The 25,370-nt window shown below is 49.8% G+C and overlaps 2 protein-coding genes across 3 annotated transcripts; one reads left to right on the top strand and one right to left on the bottom strand.

Moving 5' to 3' along the window:
- Positions 1-331: 331 nt before the first annotated feature.
- Positions 332-12,813, top strand: ADAD2 (adenosine deaminase domain containing 2). Its single transcript, XM_081961646.1, has 19 exons — positions 332-514; positions 879-984; positions 1,061-1,118; positions 2,131-2,198; positions 2,375-2,432; positions 2,640-2,704; positions 3,294-3,407; positions 4,387-4,435; positions 5,164-5,238; positions 5,314-5,473; positions 5,560-5,626; positions 6,551-6,981; positions 7,981-8,100; positions 8,202-8,352; positions 9,256-9,420; positions 9,872-10,086; positions 10,193-10,427; positions 11,735-11,867; positions 12,676-12,813. Exons 1-19 carry the CDS (start codon positions 370-372, stop codon positions 12,784-12,786), a joined length of 2,526 nt encoding a protein of 841 aa, XP_081817772.1. The 5' UTR covers positions 332-369; the 3' UTR covers positions 12,787-12,813.
- A 3,743-nt stretch (positions 12,814-16,556) lies between these two features.
- Positions 16,557-24,122, bottom strand: LOC309396894 (ras-related protein ORAB-1-like). 2 transcript variants are annotated; one of them, XM_081962436.1, is made up of 7 exons: positions 23,822-24,122; positions 22,115-22,242; positions 21,049-21,121; positions 20,265-20,360; positions 19,032-19,127; positions 18,238-18,369; positions 16,557-17,592 (listed from the first exon to the last, which is right to left on the bottom strand). In XM_081962436.1, the coding sequence occupies exons 2-7, from the start codon at positions 22,135-22,137 to the stop codon at positions 17,371-17,373; spliced, it is 642 nt and encodes a 213-aa protein (XP_081818562.1). In that variant the 5' UTR covers positions 22,138-22,242; positions 23,822-24,122; the 3' UTR covers positions 16,557-17,370. The 2 variants fall into 2 exon arrangements, with proteins under 2 accessions (XP_081818562.1, XP_081818563.1); XM_081962437.1 differs by having other exon boundaries at positions 23,939-24,122.
- Between the last annotated feature and the right edge of the window lie 1,248 nt (positions 24,123-25,370).

Raw genomic sequence — 25,370 nt, 5'->3', positions numbered from 1 at the left:
CCACTTTAAGACTTGTGGACTTCTACTCCCAGAATTCCTCAGCCACCGCATGCTAGCTGGGGAATTCTGGGAGTTGAAGTTCACAGTTCTTTAAAATGGCCAAGGTTGGACATACCCGTCGTAGGGTCTCCTGCTTGAGCAGGGGTTGGTCTATATGACCTCCAAGGTCCTCTCCAGCTTCTCTTAACCACCGCGGCAAAAAGGACTGTAAAAGCAGGCGTGTCTTAAAAGCTTTTAAGGTTGAGGAATCCCGGATTAAGGGAACCATCCCTATCATTAGTGTCCTGCTGAGTGGGGAACTCTGGGAGTTGAAGTCCACTTTAAGTGGCCGAGGCTGAGCAATTGTGCTTTAAGCCATTCTGTGAAGCCATGAGGTGTCCCTCTACCTCTTCTACCAGCCCACCGTTTCAGGAGGATGTGAGGCCCCACGGGGGTTGGGTGTGGGTCGCTGCTGAACCCTGCTTCCTCCCCATCTGTGCAGAAGTGAAAGCAGCTGGGTGCTTCTGCTTGCAAAGTAAGTTGGATCTTGGAGGGGACAGACGTGGTGGCATCAGGTATGCTGCTCTATGTGTTGGTGTGGGGGGAGAGAAGGTGAACCTTGGCCAACGGGGACCAAGGGGCTGCAGCAGTGAACCATCACTGTCGGCCAGAGGTCATCTAGGATTTTGGGCACCCTGTAACTTTCCAGGAAGACTTCACCAACCAAATTGCAATCTACCAGGAACCTGTGACTTCTCATCAACTTGGCCACCTTCTTTGTTGTCTTCTTGGAGCCAACGGCTCTTCCTGAGCCTCTGAAGAACATGAGATCTCCTGACCCGGTGGGGTGCCAGGAGATGACCGGCTATGCTCTTGACCCCCATCTGCTTTCCTTGCAGACATGCCTTTGAGCTGGGCCATGCTGGGCTTCCTCTGCACCAGCTCGTTCTTGTACCTCTTGAGCTCTGAGAAGGTATGGGAGAAGTCGGAGGAAGACTACTCCAGGTAGGTGGGGTACCTTGCAAGGGTGAGGGTGAGGAACCCCAAGGCAGAGTGACCAAGGGGTTGGCTTTTCCCACAGGCCCTGTCCTTGGAAATGCCTGATCTTTGTCCAGATGTGGCCCAGTTCCTTCTGCGTGGTGAGTGGACAACCTGGTTTTCTTCCAAAGAGGAGGTCCCAACCCATCACCCTCCAAAGAGCTCACCTGGGACTGGATTACAACCGTTAATTAATGAGTGGAACGGATTGCCTGCAGACGTCGTGGGGGCTGCTCCAACGTTGGAGGGTTTCGGGATGAGAATGGGCCACAGTCCTCGCGTTTTCCCAGAGAAGGGAGGGCCAAGTCAAAGGGACCATCCGTTTTTGAAATGACCTTCAGGTTGGACTGGGATAAGGGCTGTGTGTGCGTTGGATTTTGGGATTCCTGGGTGAATCAGGAGAGGAAAGAGAGTATCAATTTTATTTTTACCAATTGAAGAGAAATATGTGCAGCTCAGGACTGAACTGGGCGCTCTCTGAGCTTGGTGGTTTTCTTGCAGACGTTTCATGACCCAACTAGGTAACATCATCAGGGCTTTGGTGCTTCTCTTTAGCACTGATTGAGTAATTTAATTGGGTCATGAAATGTCTGCAAGAAAGCCATAAAGCTCAGAGTGCTCCAAAGATCCCTCAGTTGTCCTCCTCTCCACAAACCTCCCTTCTAGCACTGATGATGTTACCTAGTTGGGTCATGCAATGTCTGCAAGAAAATCCCCCAACTCAGGAAGCACCAAGGACCTCACGGTCCTCCTTTCTCCTCCTGTTCCTCTTTCCCTCCTCCTCTTCTCCTTCCTCCTCCTCCTCTCCTCCTCCTCCTCCTCTTCCTCCTCCTCCTCCTCTCTACAAACCCCACTTCCTTCTAGCATTGATGGAGTTACCTATTTGGGTCATGAAACATCTGCAAATAAACCAAGCTCAGAGTGCTCAGTTCTCCTTCCCGCTCTTTCCTCCTCCTTCTCTCCCCCTCCTTTCCACAAATCCCCTTCCCTTCTAGAACTGATGATGTTACCTAGTTGGGTCATGAAACGTCTGTAAGGAAACCACCCAACTCAGAGGGCACTAAGACCCCTACAATGTTATTTCTTCTTCTCTTTTTACTCTTTCGCTCGAAGTCTCTACCGAGGAAGTATGACTGTGTCATGTCCGAGATGGCAAAGAACTGGACCATCCATGGATTATGGTGAGTTGTTGCTCCCATCAGAAACAAAACTCCGCCCTCTCCTGTAACTCTTCCAGCCCTCTTTCGACCGTCATGGCTGCCACCAGGGGCACCCTGGGAAATGGAGTTTCCTCAAGGGAAGTTGAGAAAGGGATCCCTACCCTTGGCATCCTGGCCTTCACCCTTTCCCTCCATAGGCCCAGCGACATCCAGCGATGCTGTCCCTATTGGCATCTCTTCCCTTCCGACCTGACGGTGCGTAAGCCTCCCTCCTAAGGGCGACAACAGGTTCATTGTTATTGTAGTCTTGCTCTTTGGCCGGGTCCTCTCACCAAGAACCCAGGTTGGGTTTATCAAGGGGGTTGGACTAGAAGACCTCTAAGGTCCCTCTGTTCTTCTGACACAACCTGCTGTGCCTGGTGTCTCTCTAGTCATCTATTTTTTTCTCTCTCCTTCTCGCAGAACTTGGTGCCCGAATTGAACCGTCATTGGCCAACTTTCACCAATCTCAGTAACTTCCAGTTCTGGTAAAATGCCAGTGAGAAGACGGGGGGGGGGGGGGCTCTGGCAGTCGGGTGGGTGGTGGGTGGGGGTGGGGACAGAGGAGAGGGGATGGTGGACATGGGACCTTCCATCCAGGGGGTCTCAACCTTAGCCCCTTTGAGTTGTGTGGACCTCAACTCCCAGCATGGGGAATTCTGGGAATTGAAGTCCACGCATCTTCAACTACACCCCGTAGCTGTTGGAAAGCTGCAGCCCTCGATTTATGACTGGAATCTCCGCTGCTAAGCAAGATAGTGGTGAAGTGAATCCAATTTTGCAACCTTTTGTGGCTACGGTTGTTAAGCAAATCCCTGTGGTTGTTAAGTGAATCATGCAGTCATTAAGTGAATCCGGTTCCTCCATTGACCTCGATTGTCACTGCAACCCTTGTAAGCCCACGTGACAACATGCATTTGATCACGTGATCGTGGGGCCCCCCTGATGGTTGTAAGTGTGAGGAACAGGCGGAAGACACTTTTTTCAAATGGTCACTAAACAAACGGTCGTAAGTTGAGGACTACCTCCAGAGATATTCTACCAAAACTGCAGCGGGGTTTTTCTCTCTTCTTCCAGGGAGAAAGAATGGGGAAAACACGGAACCTGCGGTGGTTGCGTTGAAACCTTGAACAGTCCGAAGAAATTCTTTGGGGCTGCGCTCTTCCTGCGCACCAAATACAATATTGACAGGTGACCCAGAAAAAAGGGGACCCCGACTTTTACGGGAATTTGAAGCAGGCATTTATAAAGGGAAAATGGCTGAGTTGCTCTGGAACAAGGATATCTTGAAATCTGGGTTAAATGATCCCCGAGAGCCGCGGTGGCCCAGTGGTTAGAGGGCAGGACTGCAGGCTACTTCAGCTGACTCCCAGCTGCAGTTTGGCAGTTCAAACCTCACCAGGCTCCAGGTTGACTCAGCCTTCCGTCCTTCCGAGGGGGGGTCAAATGAAGACACCCAGATTGTTGGGGGGGGGGGGGCAAGAGGCCGACTCAGAGAGCGGGGGGGGGTGGAAAGCTCTGGGAAGCGCTAGATAAGTCTAAGAGCTATTGCTAACTGTGCTTACTGCCAGGAGTTTGATCCTGACCGGCTCAAGGCCGACTCAGCCTTCCCTCCTTCCGAGGTGGGTCAAATGAGGGCCAAGGTTGCTGGGGGGCAAGAGGCTGGCAGGCCGTGCAACTTTGAAGGGTCAGAAGGAGAAGGCGGTTGGCTTGGCTTTTAGAAGAGCAAGTTGTAAGACTGCAGCCCATCGTGGTGGTTTCTTTGGGAAAAGAGGGGTTCGCAGCATACGGCCACCCCGGATGAGGCGCCAGGACTCCAATTATTTTATTTTATTATGAAATTTATTTGCTACACATTTCCTGTGCAACAATTCTGGGCAGCTTACAATATCAAATTATGCCTTGTTCCTCCTTGGAGTTGAGCTGGACTGCACAAATTTAATTAATAAATAAGATTAAATAATAAATAAGAATTAAAAATTATGATCTGGCCAAAGGGGCTTCAGGATGCTCCTGCAGGGAGAAGATCGCTCGGTTTAGCTTAACTAGGAATCTTGGTCTTAAAAGAGGATGAACTGGTAAAGTCCAGTTTTAAAATCAATCTCAGAGAAAGCCAAAATGATTCCGCCTTTCCGTTAATTAACCTTTTGCTTCCTTTTCTTAATTGCAGGGCTTTTGAAAAAGCTGAGATTATTTCCTCCTGCAGGCAGAGTTACCAGGTACCTGTTATTTTTCCTTCACTTTCCAAGAATTGAGGCTCTGCAGAATACGGCCGAATCAGTCTCTTGTTGGAATCACTTGGTCGCTAAGTGAGTCCGGCTTCCCCTCTTAATATTGCTTGTTGGAAACCGCTGGGAGAGTCACAAATGGTGATCACGTGACCTCGAGATTTTGCAACCAGGCTGCGTGCCGAGCTTTGATCAACTGACCATGGGGATGCTGCAACAGTCCTAAGTGTGAGGACCGGTCATAAGGGTGAGGACAGGTCATAAGTCACTTTTTTTCCCAGCGCTGTTGTAACTTCAGTCACTAGACAAATGTTGGTAAGTTTGTAAATTTGGATGCTTGGCCACTGACTTGTAGTTATGACGGTTCCAGGGGTCCCGTGATCCACTTTTGTGACGGTCTGACAAGCAAAGTCAATGGGGAAGCCAGATTCACTCAACAACCGTGTTGCTAACTTAACAACTGCCACGACTCACTTAACGACATGGCAAGAATGGTTGTTAACATGGGGCAAAGCTCACTTAGCAACTGCCATGCTTAGCAATGGAGGTCGTAAGTCGAGGAGGTGTCATAATGCTAGGCAGATCTTTCAAATCGGCTGGGTCTGGGTGGGAGGGTTTCTTAGCTGCAAGGAGGGGAGGTGTAGGGGTCCCCCCACCCCCAGAATTGCTGAGTGTCTCTTCCCTGACCCCCCCCTCCTTCCATGGTCTCTTTTCCCCAGCTCAGGACCTTCGTGGGAGCCCTGGAGCCCCTCCTGGGACGCCACTTCCAGCTGCAGTGCGTGACGGACAGGCAGGTGGGTTTGCTTTGCTACCTACCCTCTCTGCAGTGTGGGCCACTTTCCCCTCTTGACTGTCCTCTTCATCCGTAGGGGCGGCAGCTGCTGGTTCAAATCCAGGTTTCCCTCTTCAGCAACTTCTCTGTGGGCTGTGGGGCAGAGCCTCCCGTGGGCGTCTCCCCTTACCACCCCTGCAGGGCCCAGAGGGGGATCTTATACGTGTCCCCCAATCAGAAGGACCCCCGCCACCCCTGCCCCTGATGGCCCGCTGAAGGCGAGAGAGACCGGAAGAAAACCCATCGTCCTCAGCCGGGGTATTTCCAGCAACGGTCTCCGCAGACGGCCAACCATTAATTCCTCCTCCCTCCACCCAGGAAGATTTGAATCCTCTCCGTGGATCTCCGTGGTGAGACCCTCACTGCTAAACCCATTTGCCACCCGTGGCCGGCTAGAATAACAGGTTCAAAGGAGTTCTTGAAAATGCTAGGTAGTCCTTGACTTACGGCCATAGCTGAGCTCAAACTTTCCGTTGCTAAGCGGAATCGGAATATGCTTGGCGTAAGGTAGCAGCCGGGCGATGTAGCTGCCAGGTGGGAAAACTGCCAATCTCCCTTTGCTGATTCTTTTGATTTTTTTATACTTTATTGTATTTAAACATGAAAAAAGAGAGGAAATTGTCCAGCCCGGAAGCCTGGGGCAAAGGAAAGCTTGCTTAGCAGAGGAAAATGAGAATAAACACATCTAATAAACACTCTACATAAATCCCTGATGTCTTTTTTTGGGGCTGGAATGTTGAAAATAACTATTATCTTGATCGTTTAGGGTTGTTTTTAAAAAAAACTGCAACATTTTCAGGAAAGCTTGCCAAAAAAAAAAAAGAGAGAGAGAAGAAGAATTTGGAAGTCCACCCCTCTTCAGGTTCAAAGGCTGGCTGGCTGGCTGGGGGAATTCTGTGAGTTGAAGTCCAGCCTTGGAGCTCCCAAGCTTGAGAAGCAATGTAAGAGTAACAGAGTTGGAAGGGACCTTGGAGGTCATCTAGTCCAACCCACCTGCTCACAAAGGAGACCTGTACTAGGGATTCGACCCGCCGACGTTTCTGATCGCCTGGAGCCATCCCCGAAATCCCCCAAGAGACCCCTCGGAGAGTGCCTTTCTTAAGGGGGGAGGGGGCTTCCAAGTTGGAGCCCCGCCTGCATCACATTAGGAGCAGCTTGCAAAGCGCTCCATCCGGCGGGGGCGCCTTGGCTAGGCAGCCAGAGGATCCGGGCTCCTGATTGGCTGCTGGGGGAGCACAGGAGATCCCTTCCCCCAGGCTCCCTTCCTTGGGAAGGAGGGGTGTGGTCAGTCAGGCCCCTCCCCAGAAGACGCCCGGCCGCGCCTATAAAGGCGCCGCTCTCGCCACCTGTTGCAACCGGGCGCCCTCCGCAGGCGCCGCTCCCTGGCCCGGCGGGTGGCCGGGTGCCCCCCACTTCTGCCCACTCCCCGGCAGCCACCTCTTGGCTCGGGGATTCTGGGAGTTGAAGGCCACCCACCTTCCAATTTGCAATTTGCAACGCCGCCCTAGCGAAATTGCAGAAATTGCAGGAAAAAGAGGTGGGGAAAAAGAGGGGGGAGGAATGGAGGGTGCAGACTGCGGGGAAGTGAGCCTTACACCCTCCTCCTGCAAAGGGCCGAGGCGGAGCCCCCCATCCTGGAAGGAGCAGCCGCTCCCACCTTGCGCCCAGGAACATCTGGACCGTCCCCGGGAGGCTGCAGCGAGAGGTGGCCGCTGCTGGGTGGTAATGGGGTCTGGGGGGGGGGGGAGTTGGGATGCTCCGAGGACAGGTGGGAAGTGCAGAGAGGCCGGTAATGGGGCGGGGGGCTTGCATGCAGCGCCCCCGACTCTTGGAAGACCCGCTGCAGGGGTCCCCGAATTGCAACTTGCGTGTTGAGTGATCAGGAAAACTTGCAACGTGTTCCATTCTCTTGGAATTTAAAGAAGGGTGGGGGGATGTTAACGTGTGGGGGGGGGCAGAGGGCTGCACACCCCAGGTTGAACGTTTAAGAGGAAAGAAAATAACAACGTGCTGATAAAATGCACAGTATTGGGGAAGCACTGATGAAGTTGCCTAGTTGGGTCAAGAAAGGTCTGCAAGAAAGCCACCAAGCTCAGAGAGCACCAAGGATCCCACAGCCCTCCTCCTCCTCCTCTCCTCCCCTTCCTCAAGAGCCGTGGTGGCGCAGTGGTTAGAGTGCAGTACTGCAGGCTACTTCTGCTGACTGCAATTTGGCAGTTCAAATCTCACCAGGCTCACGGTTGTCTCAGCCTTCCGTCCTTCCTAGGTGGGTACAGTGAGGACCCAGATTGTTGGGGGCAAAATGCAGACTCCATAAACTGCTTAAGCGGTAAATAAGTCTAAATGCTATTGCCCTTCCTTCCTTTCCCTCCTTGGTGCACAGTGGTTAGAATGCAGTATTGCAGGCAAAATCTGCCCACAGTCTAGAGTTCGGTCCTGATCAGCTTATCCTTCCGAGGTGGATCAAATGAGGACCCAGATTGTTGGGGAGCAAGAGGCTGACTCTGTAAACCGCTGAGAGAGGGCTGGAAAGCATTGTGAAGCGGTGTATACTGTACACCTAAGGGCAGTGGCTATTCTGCTCCTTGCTCCCTCTCCCTCACTCTGGACCGATCTTGGGGAGCGCAAGGACAGGTGAATCCCCGCTACAAGGCCATGAGCCAAGAATGAGCAGCCTGATCCACTTCCGGTCTTCCTTCCCCAGAATCCTTCCATCAAGAGCGATGCGCAGCAATCACCCAAATTGTGTGTGAAATGCTTCTCATGGAACAGCCGGCCTATCGCGACTGTGTGGGCAACGTGGCGGCGTTCATCCTGGAGCGAGGTGAGCCCCAGTTGGGGTTTGGAGGGCGGCCCCAAAGGGTCAGCCCCGTGGTCACGGGATCAGACTTAAGCTAAAGGAAACAAACCCCACTTCCTTTGAAGAGGTGGCCGATAGCCAGGGCTCCTGCAAGGAGGCTTACGAACTGGTGGCCCTGGGCACAGGAGACGTCTGCTACGACGGCTGGATGGAATTTGATGGCCGGAGAGTCCACGACATGCATGGTCTGGTGGTGGCCCGTCGAGCCCTGATGAGGTAAGACCCCAGCCCACCCCAGCCCACCCCACCCCTCCCTGCCCAGAAGCCCCCCTGGATTTGAGAAAGCAAAAGAGAGATGGGCCCAGGCTGAGATGACTCTCCCTTCTATAGGGAGTCTTCGACTTATGACCGTGATTGAGCCCAACACTTTGTTGCTAAGCGAGGCAGTTGCAAAGTGAGTTCCGCCTCATTTTAGGACCTCCATGGCCACAGTTGTTAAGTGAACCCCTGTTAGGAACACGGCAGTTAAGTGAATCTGGCTTCCCCGTTGACTTTGGTCACACAAGGAGAGCACATGTCCCTGGGATACTGCAGCCGTCGTAAATGTGAGTCGGTTGCCAAGCATCTGAGTGTGTACCATGTGACCCCACGCTCCTAAATGTGAAAAACGGCCGTAAGTCACTTTTTCCAGCGGCCTTGTAATTTTGAACAGTTACTAAACGGACTGTTGTAAGTCAGGAACTACCTGTAGTTCTTTGATGGGGTTGGGCTGCTTCGGTCCCTGTTGAATATATAGTTGAATATATAACCTTTTAAAAAGGTTTTTTATTTTTCCCATTCAAGTTCATTCACAAGTATACATTTTTATAGTTGCTATTTAACATTTGTCTATTCATCATTAGTCTCTCTCTTTATATATATATATATATATATATATATATATATATATATATATATATATATATATATATATATATGCCTTTCCCCCTCCCCTTCCTCCTTCCCCTCTCTTTCCCCCACTCCTCCTCTCTCCTCCTCCTCCTTCTCCTCTCTCCTGCTCTTAATTCCCCACCCTTACTTTCTCTGCTTTACCCTTTCTTCTTTTCCCTCCCCCTCCTCCTCCTCCTCCTCCTTCCTTCCCATTGCTGCCCTTGCTTATTTACTCTTCTCTGTCCTCAGATATTTTTACAAGCAGCTCCTGCTGTGCTGCAGCCAAGATCCGGCTGCGTTTGAACAGGGCATCTTTTGCCAGGCGGAAGATGGGGGGCACCTCAGATTGAAGCCCCGATGCCACCTGCACCTCTACCTGAGCCAAATGCCGCACGGAGCAGTGAAGAAACTCCTGTGAGTGCCGTGGGAACGCTGGGGCAGGGTCCGGAGCCATTGAGGGGTGGGAAAAGGGGATCGGATCAGTCCGGGGTGGGTGTTGACTGACGCAGCCAAGAACTCCGTCGTTCATCTTCCAGTTTTTAAATGATAGGATAGAAACCGAATCCAGTTCTTGATTGTGCAGGGATGGATAAACTCGCCTTGAAGTTACGCTCCATGCACATGCACGGAAGCGCCAAAGAGCTCCAATACAGGCTGGGCCCTCCGGACCACCGGACCAGAATGGTACCAGGTGCTCCCAGCAGGCACCAGTATGCCCGTACTGGGCCGAACTGCCTGCAACCACCACTGGGTGGAAGCCTTCTGGCGAGCTCAGAATTTTGGGGGTAGGGACATTTTTGTCGATGTAATATTTGCACTCTTTTCCGCCATGCTGATCCCCCCCCCCGCCTTTGCTTGCTCCCAGCACCCCCTTGCTGAAGTCCAACTCTTCGGTCGATCTGCACGTCCGCGTCCGAGGGCAGCTGAAGGCCGTCTCCTATTGCAGCCCCACCCTGCTGTCTGCCCACGTCTACTGTGCCTCTGGCAGCGACAAGCTGACCCGCTGGACTGTCCTTGGGGTCCAAGGAGCCCTGCTCAGCCACTTCCTGCATCCCGTGTACATCACCAGCATTGTCCTAGGTGATTATCGGATACGTTGGGCTGTGGTCGTAAATCGAGGACTGTGTGATGTTGCCATGAACCGTCTTCTCTCTCTCTTGTCACTCTTGGACTTCTCCGTTTTCAGCTGACCCTTACCCCAACTGCGACATTCTCAATCAGGTCCTGAACGAGAGTGTGCAGCTGGGACCGGAGGACGGAGTCCCCCAGCCGTACGCTCACAAGAAGGTCTACCTCTTCGAAGGGCCCCTGGCGGCCCCTGGCGGACCCCCGCCCCAATGCGGCTCGCTGAGTCTCAACTGGTGCACAGGAGACGAGGGGCTGGAATGTGTGGACGGAGCTGTTGGGAAGGCCGAAAGGGAGTGAGTGCCTCGAGGAGCTTTTGAGGGCTGGGGGAGGCAACGGGGGCAGGGGGCTGGGGGAGACCCAAGATTAGTCTCTGCTGGCTGGGTGGTTGAATTTGATTTAGGATGGTTGATTTGGGGTTGAGGAGATGAACTTTGGGGTGAGTTGGATGGATTGGAGATTGATTTGGGATTGACGAGATTGATTCCAATCCATAGGATTGGAAAAGAATGGGCTCAAGAGTTTTTGTTCCCTGGCTAAAAGATTCACTCCAGGTCCTTCCACAATGGAGGTTTTAAAGAAGATATTGGACACCCATTTGTCTGAAATGGTGTAGGGTATCCTGCTTGAGCAGGGGGTTGGACTAGAAGATCTAGTGGAGCGGGCGCGCAATTTGGGCGTCCTCCTGGATGCCCGGCTGTCCATGGATGACCATGTGACAGCCGTGGCAAGGGGGGCGTTCCACCAGGTTCGCCTGGTGCGCCAATTGCGCCCCCTACTGGACCGGGACGCCTTACGCACAGTCACTCATGCGCTGGTGACGTCTCGCTTGGACTACTGTAACGCTCTCTACATGGGGCTTCCCTTGAAATGCACCCGGAGGCTACAGTTGGTCCAGAACGCAGCCGCGCGGGTAATTATGGGAAGTACTAGGTACTCCCATGTGACACCGTTCTTGCGCGAGCTGCACTGGCTTCCTGTGGTCTATCGGGTGCGTTTCAAGGTTTGGATAACAATCTTTAAAGCGCTCCATGGCTCAGGACCTAGTTACTTGCGGGATCGTATTCTGCCCCATACATCCCTGCGACCAATCCGCTCGCACAGAGAGGGCCTCCTCCAGGTGCCGTCCACCAGACAGTGTCGAGGGGCAGCGCCTAGGAGTAGAGCCTTCTCTGTGGCGGGCCCAGCCCTGTGGAATGACCTCCCTCCGGATATTAGGAATACCTCTGACCTCCGCTCCTTTCGTATAAAGCTCAAGACCCACCTATTCCAAGTAGCTGGCCTGGCTCAACTTTGATCTAACTATATCGCTCCTGACGGGTTTTTATTTGGGTATTTTAATTGTATTCAATTATTTAGGGGTTTTTAAACATTGTATTTTATTGTTTTTATTCATTAGCCGACCTCCTCCTTGTACATGTCTTGGTATATGTTTTTGTAATATGTATGTCTTGTCTATATATTTATTTCATATGTTTTATTGTACGCCGCCCCGAGTCCTTCGGGAGAGGGTGCGGCTAAGAAATAAATATTTATTATTTTTTATTATTATTATTATCTCCAAGGTCCCATCCAACTCTTGTTCCTCTGTTTTTTCCCCCAGCATTGCAAACCCAGGAGGCGAGTCACGACCTAGCCGGCTCTGTAAGGCCGCCATGTTGAAATCCTTCAGAAAGGTGGCCCGGGAGATGATGAGAGAGGACCTGATGTCGCTATCCACATATCATGAAGCCAAGGTGAATCTTTGAATCTGACCTCCATCCTTCAGGTCTCTCCACAGGAATGGTTTGTTTGTGGTTTAATGCATTGTACATGCAATCCCACCTTTGGTGGACCTAATTCAAGAAACCATGGTTAAGCAAATGCTTGCATGGTTTTCACCGATCAGCATGAGTCCTTTGTCTCTTGATTTAAGGACCTCAAGTTGAGTATTTCTTGAATGTTCCTCCTAGACTACGTTTCTCAAACTTGGTAATTTTAAGAGGGGTAGACTTCCTCTCTTTGAGAGGTGACCTAATTCAAGAAGCCACGATTAAGCAAATGCTTGTATGGTTTTCACCAGTCAGTGTGAATCCTCTGTTTGTTTCCTGAGTCAAGGAAGGTCGACCTCAGATTGAGTATCTTTTGAACTTTCTTTCTAGTGTTTCTCAAACTTGGCAACTTTAGGAGGGGTGGACTTCCTCTCCTTTGGGGAGGAGGGCTAATTCAAGAAACCATGGTTGAGCAAATGCATGTACCATTTTCTCCAGTCAATGTGGCCTTTTGCTTCTTGGATCAACGAAGGTGGACCCCCAAGTTGAGTCTCTCTTGAATGATCCTCTTAGACTTTTGTTTCTCAACCTTGGCCACTTTAAGAGCTGTCGACCTCCTCTCCCAGAATTCCCCAGCCAGCATTTGTCTAAGATTTCTAGACTTTAATGTTGGCTGAGGAATTCTGGGACAGGAAGTCCACAGCTCTTAAAGTGGCCAAGGTTGGGAAACAAAAGCCTAAGAAGAATCTTCAAGAGATACTCAACGTTTGCTTCTCTTTTCCTCTCTCACCAGGTCCAAGCCACAACTTACCAGCGGGCAAAGCTCCAGCTACACAGCCACTTGAGTGTGCGGGATTTGAGCAAGTGGCCTCAAAAGCAGTTGGTGGACAGTTTTTGCAGATAGACTGGTCTGGGCAGCTGAAGATCCCTCCAGCCAATGGATAGGAGCAAGTTCCAGTGAGATCTGGTTTTCGATTTTGTTCCCCCGATTATAGGATTGTTGATGTTTGTAAGCTTCAACCCAAGTCTTGTAAAACTAGCTGATTTCAACAAGCCGAAAGTTTTGTGAACTACAGTTTTGGTTTCAGGCCTAATGTGCAGATAAAATGAAACTCTGTTGGTGAGCAGAAACATAGAACGGGGGACTCCAAACTCGGCACCTTTAAGACTTGTGGACTTCAACTCCCAGAATTCCCCAACCAGCTTCTGGGAGTTGAAGTCCAGAAGTCTTAAAAGGTGCCAAGCCTGGAGACCCCTGATCTAGAAGCTAGATCTGTTATGTTTTGCACTGGTGTGTCACTTAACACACGACAAAGTCACACCAATAGGTGAGAGCAGAATAGCATGCATAAACAGCTGCACTTTCTTTGGCAAATCCCAGATGCTTCCAAAGAGCAAATTTTGAATGGTGTTGCGGGTGGAATGTTTTCTTTTAAAGCTATACAAAATATATTCACGTACGTTTACCTTCTGCAGATGGAACTCTTCCATTCTTTCAGAGTTAACAGTAGGATCCAGATGAAGCAAGCAGGGTGCTTGCTATAGCATGCTATAATCTTGGTAGTTTCAGTTTTACACCTCTTGTTAAGTTTTAGAATTGCCCTTGGGGCAATTTCAATGCATGTAGATTATTATTTTTTTAGATATATGTTATTTATTGATGCTCGTTCGGAAATGTGTTTTCTCGGCTGCTGTTTTTGTAGACCAAACTTGGCTGCCCACCATCCAATTTACAAAGTGTTGGTTTCAGACATTCCTGGTGCCTCGCTCCTAAATGCTACCCAGCAGTGTGACCTTCTTGGAAGTCACGCAAAGCCCAACTGTGGTTTGTTTGGCTTTGTCTGAATACATGGTGAGACCCTCTCCATTGTGTTTCTTTCAATAAATCGTAAATAAGCAAACTGGGCTTAGCAAGCAGGTGTGGATACTTTCAACAGCTTCTCCCCTTGTGGATGTGGGGGTAGTCCAAAAAGCGTGGAGGTCTGGAATTAGGGCCAATCCAGGGGTGGGGAGTAACAGGTAAATGGGGAGAAGAATTATGCGAATTCAAGAGGAAGAGCCAAGCTGCTTGGTGGAAGCATTCAGCTTGCCTGAAATTGGAGGGGCAGGAATCGCAAGACGAGCGATTGGGTTAGGATTTCAGCTGGGGACCCCAGTTTTCACATTATAATTGTGCTCTGTGTGGTGGGCGGGCTGTATAAAAATGGATGGATGGATGGATGGATGGATGGATGGATGGATGGATGATGGATAAGAGACAGTGAAGAGAGATGATAAGTGGATGGATGGAAGAGAGAGAAAACATGATGCATGGATAGGAAGATAGAGAAGAGAAAAGAGAAGATTAAATATAGATATAAAAGAATAGAAAATAGAGGATAGATAGAGATGGATGGATGGATGGATGGGTGGATGGATGATAAATAGATGATGGATGGATGGATGGATTGGATGGATGGATATGATAGATATGATAGATGATAGACAGACAGGCAGATAGATAGATGGGATAGATAGATAGAAGATTAGATAGATAGATGATAGATAGATAGATAGATAGATAGATAGATAGATAGATAGATAGATAGATAGATAGATGATAGATAGGCAGAGTATGGATAGATGGATATAGAATGATGCTTGATGCGGATGGGTGGATGGATGAATGATTGGATAGATGGATTTATTTGATAATCCATGATAGATAGATATAAAATGATGAAAGATGATGGATAAGATAGATGATAATTAGATGGGTGGATAAATGGGTGGATAGGGCTGTACTGGGGAGGGGAGGATGGCTTGCAAACCAGGAGTGCCTGCATTGCTGCAGGAAACCCAGAGGAGAAGCCCTTGGGGTTGAATGACCTTAAATCAGGATCCAGCCCCCCCCCCCCCCCGCACCCTCACCCTCCCAGCCAGCCCCACTTTTGCAGACCCAGGGGAGACCCTCGGATTTCTCCCTTACTGACCTAGAGAGAGCCAGGCTGGGGGAGAAATGGGTTTATTGAACACATACAACATGGTTAAGGGGCCAAGGGCGACAGCATCGGTTACTACAAGGGTTTTTAAAGGGATGGGAGGACATGAGATTTGGGTGGTCTAAAATCATAGCGGATCTAAAAAGGGGACAGTTAGATCAGAAGTCATGCAAATGGGGTCCACCCGCACGGTCCCGTCCTCCCCCCAACTTGTGCTCCCAATTGGCCTGTGAACCAGCTGCATTAATGGATGCAAAACGGCTCTCGTGCCACGGAAGGTAAAGTGGCCAGATTACGTGGTTCCAGTGGGACTTCCTTACCTGCCAGAATCTCTCTGGGATCCACTGTCGCTCTCAACAAAAGACAAAGGTTTCTTAAGCCTTCAGGAGATCTTCTCTAGCAAAGTCTGTATTGCTCCTCACTTTGAAAGATCTGGACTTCAATTCCCAGAATTCCCCAACTGGCCATGAAGTCCCAGAATCCCCTATTCTTAAAGGATGCTTTAAGACCTACAGACTGCAGTTGCTTGAGCAAATCTTAAAACTGTGTTTGAAACCACATAAAGCAGAATTTTTCAACCTTGGCCACATTAAGAGGGATGGACTTCCCAGAATTCCCCAGTCAGAATTGCTGGGTCCACACATCTTAAAAGCACGTCAACTGGGGAATTCTGGGAGTTGAAGTCCACACCTCTTAAAGGTTGAAACCTGACTTCACGTCTTCATTAAATGCAGCACAACAACATTTGGGATGAAAAACTTAAAAGTTTACACAGTAGCAATAAATCTTTCCAACAATTCGGCTTTGTGGGCAGATTAGAGGAATACGGATCCTAAATCTAAGGACCTGAATGAAAGAGAAGCATTTTGCATGTATAAATTTGCAGCTCTCACAAAACTTCTCTCGCTTCCATGTGATGAGCAGAATACGTGTGTGGCTCTTTCCCTTCCTGTTTACACAGCCCTCATCCTCCGAGCAACAATCTTGCCTGAGGTGCTGGCTGATGGATTTGCAAAAAACCCTTAACCCGAGTAGTTACAAACCATGCAATTGCACTTTCTCTTAAAGTTGGCTTTTCATCTGTAACCTCGGTTTGTTGTTTAGGGCTTAGCGTGTCGCTCTGCTAAAGTACGATTCAGACCAGCGCCTGGACTTTAAAAAGATCTTTTTTCTTTTTCTTTTTAAAACAAGGAGGTTAAACAAGCCATGAAGTCACTCTGCTGGGGAGAAGTTTTAAACTCTCTGACTCATTCAGTCTTATGATTTCTTGGAGGCAGGAAAAAACAAGGCAAATGAGCTGGAAATAAAAACCTAAATATGACTAAAATGACTTTCTTTGCACCCTTGTGGTGCAAAAATACCGAGGAAAAGTGGTTGGTAGGTTAAAAAAAAATGGCTATGTTAGTATTCAAAAGGGGTGTGAATCTGAGGTTTGTAGATCTGCTGAACAGGGATTAAATATCTGTTTTTCTCCTGGCTGGTATTTATCTTGCTGAGTTTAGGACTTTTATTCCCAAGAAAAGGTTTGTGAGAATTCTGGGGTTTTCTGAATCAATATTCTTCCCATAAATTTGGGGGTGCTTCCATTTTTGGGCAAATTTACACAAGAAAAATCAAGCTAGGCCATTTCCAAATGTGTGAACTTCAATTCCCAGAACTCCCCAGCCAGACTGGCTGGGGAATTCTGGGAATTTAAAGTCCACACATCTGGAAATGGCCTAGCTTGAAAAAAAGTATTGATGTATGTTAAGTAGAACCATGCATTCCTACCATTTTTTAATTGAAAACCTTAGCTTTTTTTCCTTAGGGAATCTTAAATCCTGGGGAAGCCGGCAAATGATGGAAAGGGGGAGGGAGCAAATTCAAAACATTCCCGAGTTAGGGGATCACGGCCGTTAGAACTATCGAGAAATATTTGCCATATGATTTTTGTTCCCCCAAGTGAGGAAAAGGGGGTGGAGAGAGGAGGGGTGACTATCTTTTCGGGGGTCCCCTAAGGGTCTTCAACCATGAAATAAGCGGGGGGGGCAGTGTTAAAATAAACAAGAGGAGTGGGCTGCGATCCCCAACGTGAAATGTAACGGAGGACATGCGGTATGTATAACAGAATAACAGAGTTGAGAGGGACCTTGGAGGTCTTCTAGTCCAACCCCCTGCTGAAGCAGGAAACGTATGTTGTAGGGAAGAGGGACAGTGAGGTTCTTCTGAATGTGTGCTCCAACTTGGCCGCTTTCTGGAGGGCGAGATGACCACGGCTGGACAGGACAGTGGTCAGCCCTTTGGTGGCGAAAGAGCCTGGTGTAGGAAGAGGTGGATTAAGGACAAAGGTCCAAAGTCCAGAAAAGTGGAACAAAGCCAGCACCGAAGGCGATGTTACATTCAGATGCTCCATTTTGAGATTCCGAGTCTGCAGGCGAGGTGGGGGTGGGGTGGGGGGGCTTCCCAGGGCTGGCATGGCCCCCTTCCCGGGCACCCCCCAAACTCTGCCCTCCATGGACGGCGACCTCTTAGCAGCATCCTCTGCCCCCGTCTTCGGTGGCCCCCGCACCATCTTGCCGTAACGGGCCACTCTGGATGTGGACGGCCGATTTGTGGCTGCTGTTCTGGGCCAGGCCACTGCTGACCCTGTTCTTGATCTCGGCCGCCATGGTCAAGAAAGCCTGCTCGACGTTGGTGGCATTCTTGGCGCTGGTCTCCAGGAAGGGCACGGCCAGCGAGTCGGCGTATTCCTGCATCCGGAGAGGGCAGAGTAAGAACATGGATAAAAAGCTCCTTACGGTCCTCGCTTAATGGATAGGCCTCACTGAATGACCGGTTGCTCGGCTACCAAACTTTGACGGGTCTCCCCAGAGCTACTTATTTGTTTGTTTATTTATAACCTGTTTTTTATTTTTAAAATAACTCAAACCTATCCAACATTCCTTCCTCCTCCTCTGTCCCCCATAACGACCACCCTGTGAAGTGAGTTGGGCTGAGATAGAGATAGAGACTGGCCCCAAACCACCCATCTGGCTTTTATGTCGTAAGGCGGGACTAGAATTCCCCATTTCCTGGTGTTTGGGCCAAAATCGCCCAGCGGCCTTTCATGGCTAAGGCAGGACTAGAACTCACCGTCTCCTGGTACAGACCTGCAATCTTTGTATGCATTTGATATAAAATCTGTTCATTTGGTCAAGATATTTACATTTTTACGTGGTGTAAAGATGGGAGACTTACAACTTCAGATAACGCCAATGTCTTGCCCCTGACTTACTACTGGGAGTTGTGGTTGAGCAGGGTCGTAGGTTGGCAGTTCCCTTCAACCACATCTGGATCTCTTTCACGTCAACGCTGGTGGATCAAAACCATCCCTCCCCCTCCCTCCCCAAATGCACCTTGGCAGTTGTGTAATCCACTGCTTTCTTGCTGGAAAGATCACTCTTGTTCCCCACAATCAGCTTGTTGACGTTCTCGCTGGCGTAGCGAGTAATTTCCTCCAGCCAAAGATGCATGTTGTTGAACGAATCCTAGAAGCAGGAGGAAGAGAGGCCATAAAATACCTGCATTTGGAGTTATCGCTTCACTGGCACCTAATTCAGACACCCGTTTTGTCCTTAGACAAAAGTTGTGTGTGTGTGGATGGATGGATGGATGGATGGATGGATGGGGTAGATAGACAGACAGATAGACATGGATGTATGGATGGATAGAGATATAGCTAGTGATAATGATATAGTGATGGATGGATGGGTAGATATAGATACACATACAAACACATACATCATACATATACATACATACACACACTATACATATGTCAATGGAGAAGTCACATTTTACAATTGTGTCACTAACTTAACTATGGTGATTTAACAACTGTGACAACTGACAAGAAAGGTTTCAAAATGGGGCAAAACTCACTGTCTCGCTTAACAATAGAAATGTTGGGCTCAATTGTGGTCGTATGTCAAGGATTAGCTGTACTTGTAGAAGCTGAGAAAATATGGCAATTTTAAGACTTGTGGACTTCAACTCCCACAATTCCTCAGCCCAAATTAGTCCACAAGTCTTAAAAGTTGTCAAGTTGGGAGTCCCCCCTTCTAGCTCAGGTTCGAGCAGGAGACTCCGTGGATGGAGGCAGCCTAACAATGCTTCTTCTCTTCCTGCCATGGAGAAGCACCAGCCTCACCTGGTCCGTCACATCGTAGACAATGATGATTCCGTGTGCCCCTCGGTAGTAGCTGGAGGTGATGGTCCGGAAGCGCTCCTGGCCAGCCGTGTCCCACTGGGGAGAAAAGAAAGGTGAGGGGCCCTGGGCAGTGGAACCGACCGAGATGATCTGGGTGAAGCTCCCTTGGCAAAGGAGACCTCCAGGTCCCATCTGCAGGTGTCAGGCGTGCCTCCATCAATAACCAAGAAAGAAAACTCCCAACTCCATTGTCCATGGAATTAAAATACTTTTACTGGTTATGAAAAGATAGCAGCGAAAGTAAAGCAAGATCTGAGCCAGAAAGGCGTGAACAAATACATATCAAATGATAACCCAGCCCCCTCCCTCCAACGACCCCTCATGTGGGTTGCATCTCCAAAAGGCATCATCAGGTTGCTATGCAGGGCGGTTGGCCTTGACCAGGTCCAAACACCGGCCACCAGTATGCGCCGAAGATGTTGAGAAGAAAACTCCCTTTTCCATATCACCTGCTGTACCATTTATTCCCATCCCAAATACCATGCCCCACCCTCCCCGTTTCTATGGCAGCCGATAGCAAGTAAGCGAAGCAGAGGCCGTCAGCACGGTGGTCAAAACTGAGACTCTTCTCTTGCGGCAGCAGTTAACATGGAAGACCAGAAGTTCCTCCTTTGAATAGTGACTAAATACACTGTTGTAAGTCAAGGATTGTATTGAAAAGACATATATGAAAATGTAACAAGAAATGAAAAAGTACAAGACTAAGAAAGACTGAAAAAAAGCAGGAGAAAAAGACCAATAGTGACCATTCTTTTGTTGCAACAAGGAATGTATGGAATGGGCTTCTAGCAGGAGTATTTTATACTTTGCCGGTTTCCATTTTTGGCCTTGCGTGGGATGCCTTGGAAATGCATGAAATAGTAAATATTTCAAAGTCTGACATCCTATTTTGGGCATTTTATAGAATTCCTACGCATTGATAAAGTGCCGAATTTCACAACAATCACATATATAACAGCCATCTTGATTAATTGGTTTTCCATCCCAGGAGTAACTCCTGAGTAAGAACTTTTAGCAGCTACAGTTTTCCAAGTGAAGGGCAAGAAGAACCAACTCTAGTTCTGTTCTCTGCCTAGTTATGCAGAAGTTACACCAGGCATCTAAAGAAAGGGGGGGGGGGACAGCAGAAGACCTGCTTCTCAACCTCTCTTCTAATCCCCTGGAGATACTCACAATTTGCAACTTGATGGTCCTTCCTTCCAGCTCGATGGTCCGGATTTTGAAGTCCACTCCGATGGTGCTAATGTAACTGTCCGTGTAGGTGTCATCCTGGGAAGGAAAAGGACCATCTGAGGTCTAAGAGCAGCGTAGATGTTCTTCTAAGAACTTGCCCAAGGCTTCAGGGCTGGTGGGCTCCATACCTTCTTGAAATCGGGGAGCCCTCGAAAGCCCCCCTTAGAAACAGGTACGAGGAGTGTGAGTGGGGAATTCTCAACCCTCCAGGTCATGGTTGTCCCAAAAGTATATTTTTTTCCCCAAAAAGACAATGGGACTTTCTTGGTTTTTTTCCTCGAAGACATTTCACTTCTTATCCTTGTGAGGTTCTTCAGTTCATGAAGTTCAGACCCTGAAGCAGCTTCTGGGATGAGAAGCGAAACGTCTTCAAGGAAAAAGCCCAGTTGCTTCTTGAGCATCTGGGATTTGGTTGGAGGTGAGGGATGGTCCTCAAAGTGGCCATCATCTGGATTGTTTATCTGACCCCTGTCCAGGCGCCCCCCCCCCCGTTCCTTATCCCAGAGAGATTTGATGGACAGATGGTCTGAATCTGTGTCAGATCTCTTGTGGTCTTGCCCTCCAGCCCCACTGACGTCAGGATTGCAAAAAGTCCCCTGAGCATTTTCTTAGAAGCCTTTTCCTCCTCTAGACCCAAACTCAACCTCGGCCCTGAAAACGAGACCCTGAGTTTGAATCCTGCTTACCCTCCCCCAGCAGTTTCCACCCAAAATCCCCCTCTTACCGCAAATCGTAGGAGGAGGCAGGATTTCCCCACTCCGGAATCTCCGATGAGCAGCAACTTAAATAAATAATCGCTGTTGCGGAGGAAGGAAAAAGAGACAAGAAGGGCTCAGCGTTTCAATATGTGGAAGGAGTCCTCGACTTATGACCATTTGTTTACTAACAGAATACGGGCATCTGTATTTACAATGGTTGCAATGCGCTGTGGTTACGAGATCACTGTCTGCGACCTTCATAGCTGGCTTCTGAAAGCCAGCTGTGAAGCCAGACTCACTTAATGACCGTGGCTAAAAGAATTGTAAAAACCAACCACCTTGCTTAGCAGATAGATTGTGGTCGTAAGTCGAGGACCACCTGTATTGCAAAAAACCCTGGCTTTATATGTTTCTTTTTAATTGGACGGGTTTAAATTTTTTGTGACTGTCTCATCTGTTGCAGTCAAAAATCCAGGATCTGGTTGGAAATGGCCAAATGAGGGCTAGCCCAGAAATACAGGTAGCCCTTGACTTATGACTGTCAGTTTAGTGACCGCTGCAGCATCCCCATGGTCAAGTGACCAAAATTCAGATGCTTGGTAAGAACTCATATTTATGACGGTCGCGGGGGTCACCTGACCAACTTTTGCGACCTTTGCACAAGCAAAGCCAATGGGGAACCCAGATTCATTTAACAACCGTGTTACAAACTTAACAACTGTAGTGATTCACTTAACAACAACTAAGGGCAAGCAAGGTCCCCAAATGGGGCAAAACTCACTGAACAACTCGCTTAGCAACATACATTTTGAGCTCAACTGTGTGGAAGGTACCTGTAAGCCAGGGGTGTCCAAACTTGGCAACTTTAAGACTTGTGGACTTCAACTCCCAGAATTCCCCAGGAGTTGAAGTCCACAAGTCTTAAAGTTGCCAAGTTTGGACACCCATGCTGTAAGCCCTTATTTATTCTCTACTTCATTCAATTGCCTTGCCCATCTCACACGTTGGATTCCTTTTCCATCATCCTGAGCTTAGCGGGATGCAGGTAAGACCCTCCAGGCAACGGATCCTTCTCGGTTGCAGAATACTTACTATTCTGGGCTGATGGTTGACATGGTCACCAAAATTCCTTCCCAAAATCCAGCCTTCCCACCCGCTTGAGTTTGCCAAGGAAGCGGCGTCAGCTTCTTCTGTTGTGACTGGCTTTGGGGCAGGTAAGTCTGTGTGGGTGCAAGGTTTTTATATCGGTAACTTTTAAATTAAAAAAATAAATAAACATTTGAAGCATGGCTACCTACGTTACAGCACCACCAGGAAGTAATGCTGAATGGAAAGCATTTTAAAATTTAATCCAGAATAACACTGTTGGGGGGGGGGTACCCTGGAGGTCTTGTAGTCTGACCCTCTGATTAAGCAGGAGACTCTAGTTCAGACAAATGGCTGTCTTCTTGAAAAACTCGAGTGATGAAGCATCCGTAACTTCTGAAGACAATTAATTGTTCTCACTATCAGGAAATTTCTCCTTAGTTCTAGGTTGCTTCTCTCCTTGCTTAGTTTCCACCCATTGCTTCTTGGCCTGCCCTCAGGTGCCTTGGAGAATAAGTGGAGCCCCCTCTTCTTTAGGGCAACCCCTCAAATATTGGAAGATGATATCACGTCTCCCCTAGACTTTCTCTTCGTTAGACTAGACCAGGGATTTCCAACGTGGACTTCAACTCCCAGAATTCCCCAGCCAGCACACACACATCGTTCCTTATGGATCACCAATGCTTTTCTTTTTATTGCTGTTCTAATTTCTGATTCGGGCTCAGTTCTGTCTTCCTTTTCTCTCTCCCCCCCACCCAAATTGGGAGCTTCTAGCTAAGGGGGAAAAAAAATCAAGAAATCCCCTTGGGGCTTGTGCTCCATTCTTTATTTTTAATTGGCCTCCAGAACTGCAGCCCATTTCCACCCAGTCTCACCGATTTAGAAATGCAAAAACTTGGACCTTTGGCCAAGTTTTGTAAGCCCATCCAAAGAAGGACTGTAGCGAGAGAGGGAAGCACTTTGCACATGTCCAGTAACTCTCTTGATAGTTACTTGATATAATCTCAGGATTGGCTGTTGCTGTAACTGGGCTCTTTTCATGCTCCCCCCCCCCGCTTTTTTTAAACATTTCATGGAATTTAATCCCCAAGGGTGCTTTTTCAAGAGACAATTGGCTGGGGAATTGAAAGTCCCCAGGTTGGTCATTCCTGCCTAGGGTCTGGGGTTGGACTAGATGACCTCCAAGGTCCCTTCCAACGCTTGTTATCCTGCATCCTTGTTTTTGAATTCAGATTAGGAGGAGTTCCAACTAACCTCAGATGCATGGTGTCTCTTTGCATTTCCTTGGGACAGACCCAAGAGGAATCCCCCCCACCCACATTAAAGTGAGCAGCCCCATAGATTGATTTAATCCACCCATTTTCCATTCTGGGATTCCCCACCCAAGCCTTGGGAGATGCAAATTTATCAGGGGGGGGGGGCTGTTCTGGGCCTAAATTCTGGGCCTTGTTGCAAGGCCTGGGGGGCAACCCACACCCCACATCTCCACCAATAAAGACCCTCCTCTCTAAAACGAGCAGGGTCCCACCCCCCAGCCAAGGCTTGGGGTTCAGGAAAAACAGATTTGGGGCCCTCCCTGCTGATTCCCCCTCCCCATCCATCCATCCTCCTGCAGTCCAACGATCCCCCCTTGGAAAGACCCAGCCCAGTTTGACTCCCCCTTTCTATTGGGTCTGGGGTCGCCCAAAGGGAAGCTGGCAAGGGCAGCCTTACCTGTTTTTTTTCCCTTTTCTGGAGCGGGGCCAGAGAGGCGCTCCGCAAAGGCGGAGGTCCGCGGAGGATGCTCGGGTCGGGCTCCGCCGGACAAGCCGGGAGGGGGGGCTACCCTACCTGCCGGGTGGGGGGCGTGGGGGGCTCCTTCCTGGGGGGCTGCTGCTGCTGCTGCTCAGGCCGGCCATGCCGGAGTGGAGCCCCGACCGGGCCCCGATGCAACGTGACGGCGGCGGCTCCGCAATGGAGACAAAGAGCCCCTCGCGACCCCCGCCCCTAAAACAGCAGCAGCGGCAGCTGGCGCGCTCCGTCCCCGGCCCGGCTGTCCTGCAGCGGGGGGGGGGAGGCCGGGGGGGCTCCAGCTGGGCGTGCGGCCATTGGCCAGCCCCGGGAATGACGTCATGAGACCGTGCAGAGCCGGCCTGCAGTGGGGGGGGGGAGCATCAGCTGGTCAGCTCTATGCATCGCGCAGGTGGGGAGGGGGCGTCTCCCGGGAGGGGCAGCGGTGGGGTGATGGGGTGGGCATGCAGGCGCGGGGAGACGCATCCAGGAACCGGGAAGGGGTGGGTGGATGGGGGGAGCTTTCCCTTCTTCTGGACTGGTGCTTACCGGGGGGGGGGTCTGCAAAGGAGATTGCTTTGCATTGAGGACAATTCACCGGTGGAACGGCTTGCCACCAGAAGTTGTTGGGGGGGGGGGCTCCATCACTGGAGGCTTTGAAGAAGGGACTGGACAGCACTTGCCTGAAATGGGGTAGGGTCTCCTGCTTGAGCAGAGGGCTGGCCTAGATGACCTCCAAAAGTTCTATTCTAGATTCCGAATCATCTCTCCTGTGCAGGATTCTTGCCCCTGTTGAGGAGGGAGGGAGAGAAAGGTGGGGCGACCCCCTCCCCCTGAAGAGGGGCTTGAGGTGTTGCAAAAATGCCTTCTGTGAAGGGGGGGGAGGGTTGGTACAGTGGGCAAGGGCCAAACTCACAGGGTGCCCTTCACTTAGCTGGGGGCTAAGGGGTGGGCTGGCCCAGAGGGGGTTCGGGGTCTATTCCACCCTGCCCCACCCCAGAGCAATGAAAAGCTGTCTGGGGAACATAGCCCAGCCCACCTTGCAGGATTGGTTTTTGGGGGGGTAAGAGAAAGCAAGTCCAGGTGGTTTGGTGTGGTGGTTTAAGATGCTGGGGTACAAACCAGGAGACGGTGAATTCTAGTCCCGCCTTAGGCACAAAAGCCGGCTGGGCCAATCCCTCCTCTCAGTTCAACCCACCTCACAGGGATGTTGTTGTGGGAAAATAGGAGGAAGGAACATTATGTACATTCACCACCATGAATTATTTATAAAAACAATCTACCCATCTAATGAATAAAATTCATTGGACTGCTGTGCAATAGGTGGGAGAGCATTCAGCCCATAGCAAAGTCAGTTTCTTGGGGGTTTTGCAGCTCAGCATGCTGGGGGCCTTGGCCGTCTTCTCCTTCCTGAAAGAAATTCAGGGAAAATCTCCACCCCATCCTAACCCCCACTTGCAAATTCTTGGCTGGGAGTAACTTGGGCAGTTGG

This window comes from Natrix helvetica (assembly GCF_964273705.1).
Source record: "Natrix helvetica genome assembly, chromosome: 9".
Lineage (NCBI taxonomy): Eukaryota > Metazoa > Chordata > Lepidosauria > Squamata > Natricidae > Natrix > Natrix helvetica.
The sequence above is the reverse complement of the archived record's forward strand: the minus strand, read 5'-3'. Positions and strand labels throughout refer to the sequence as shown.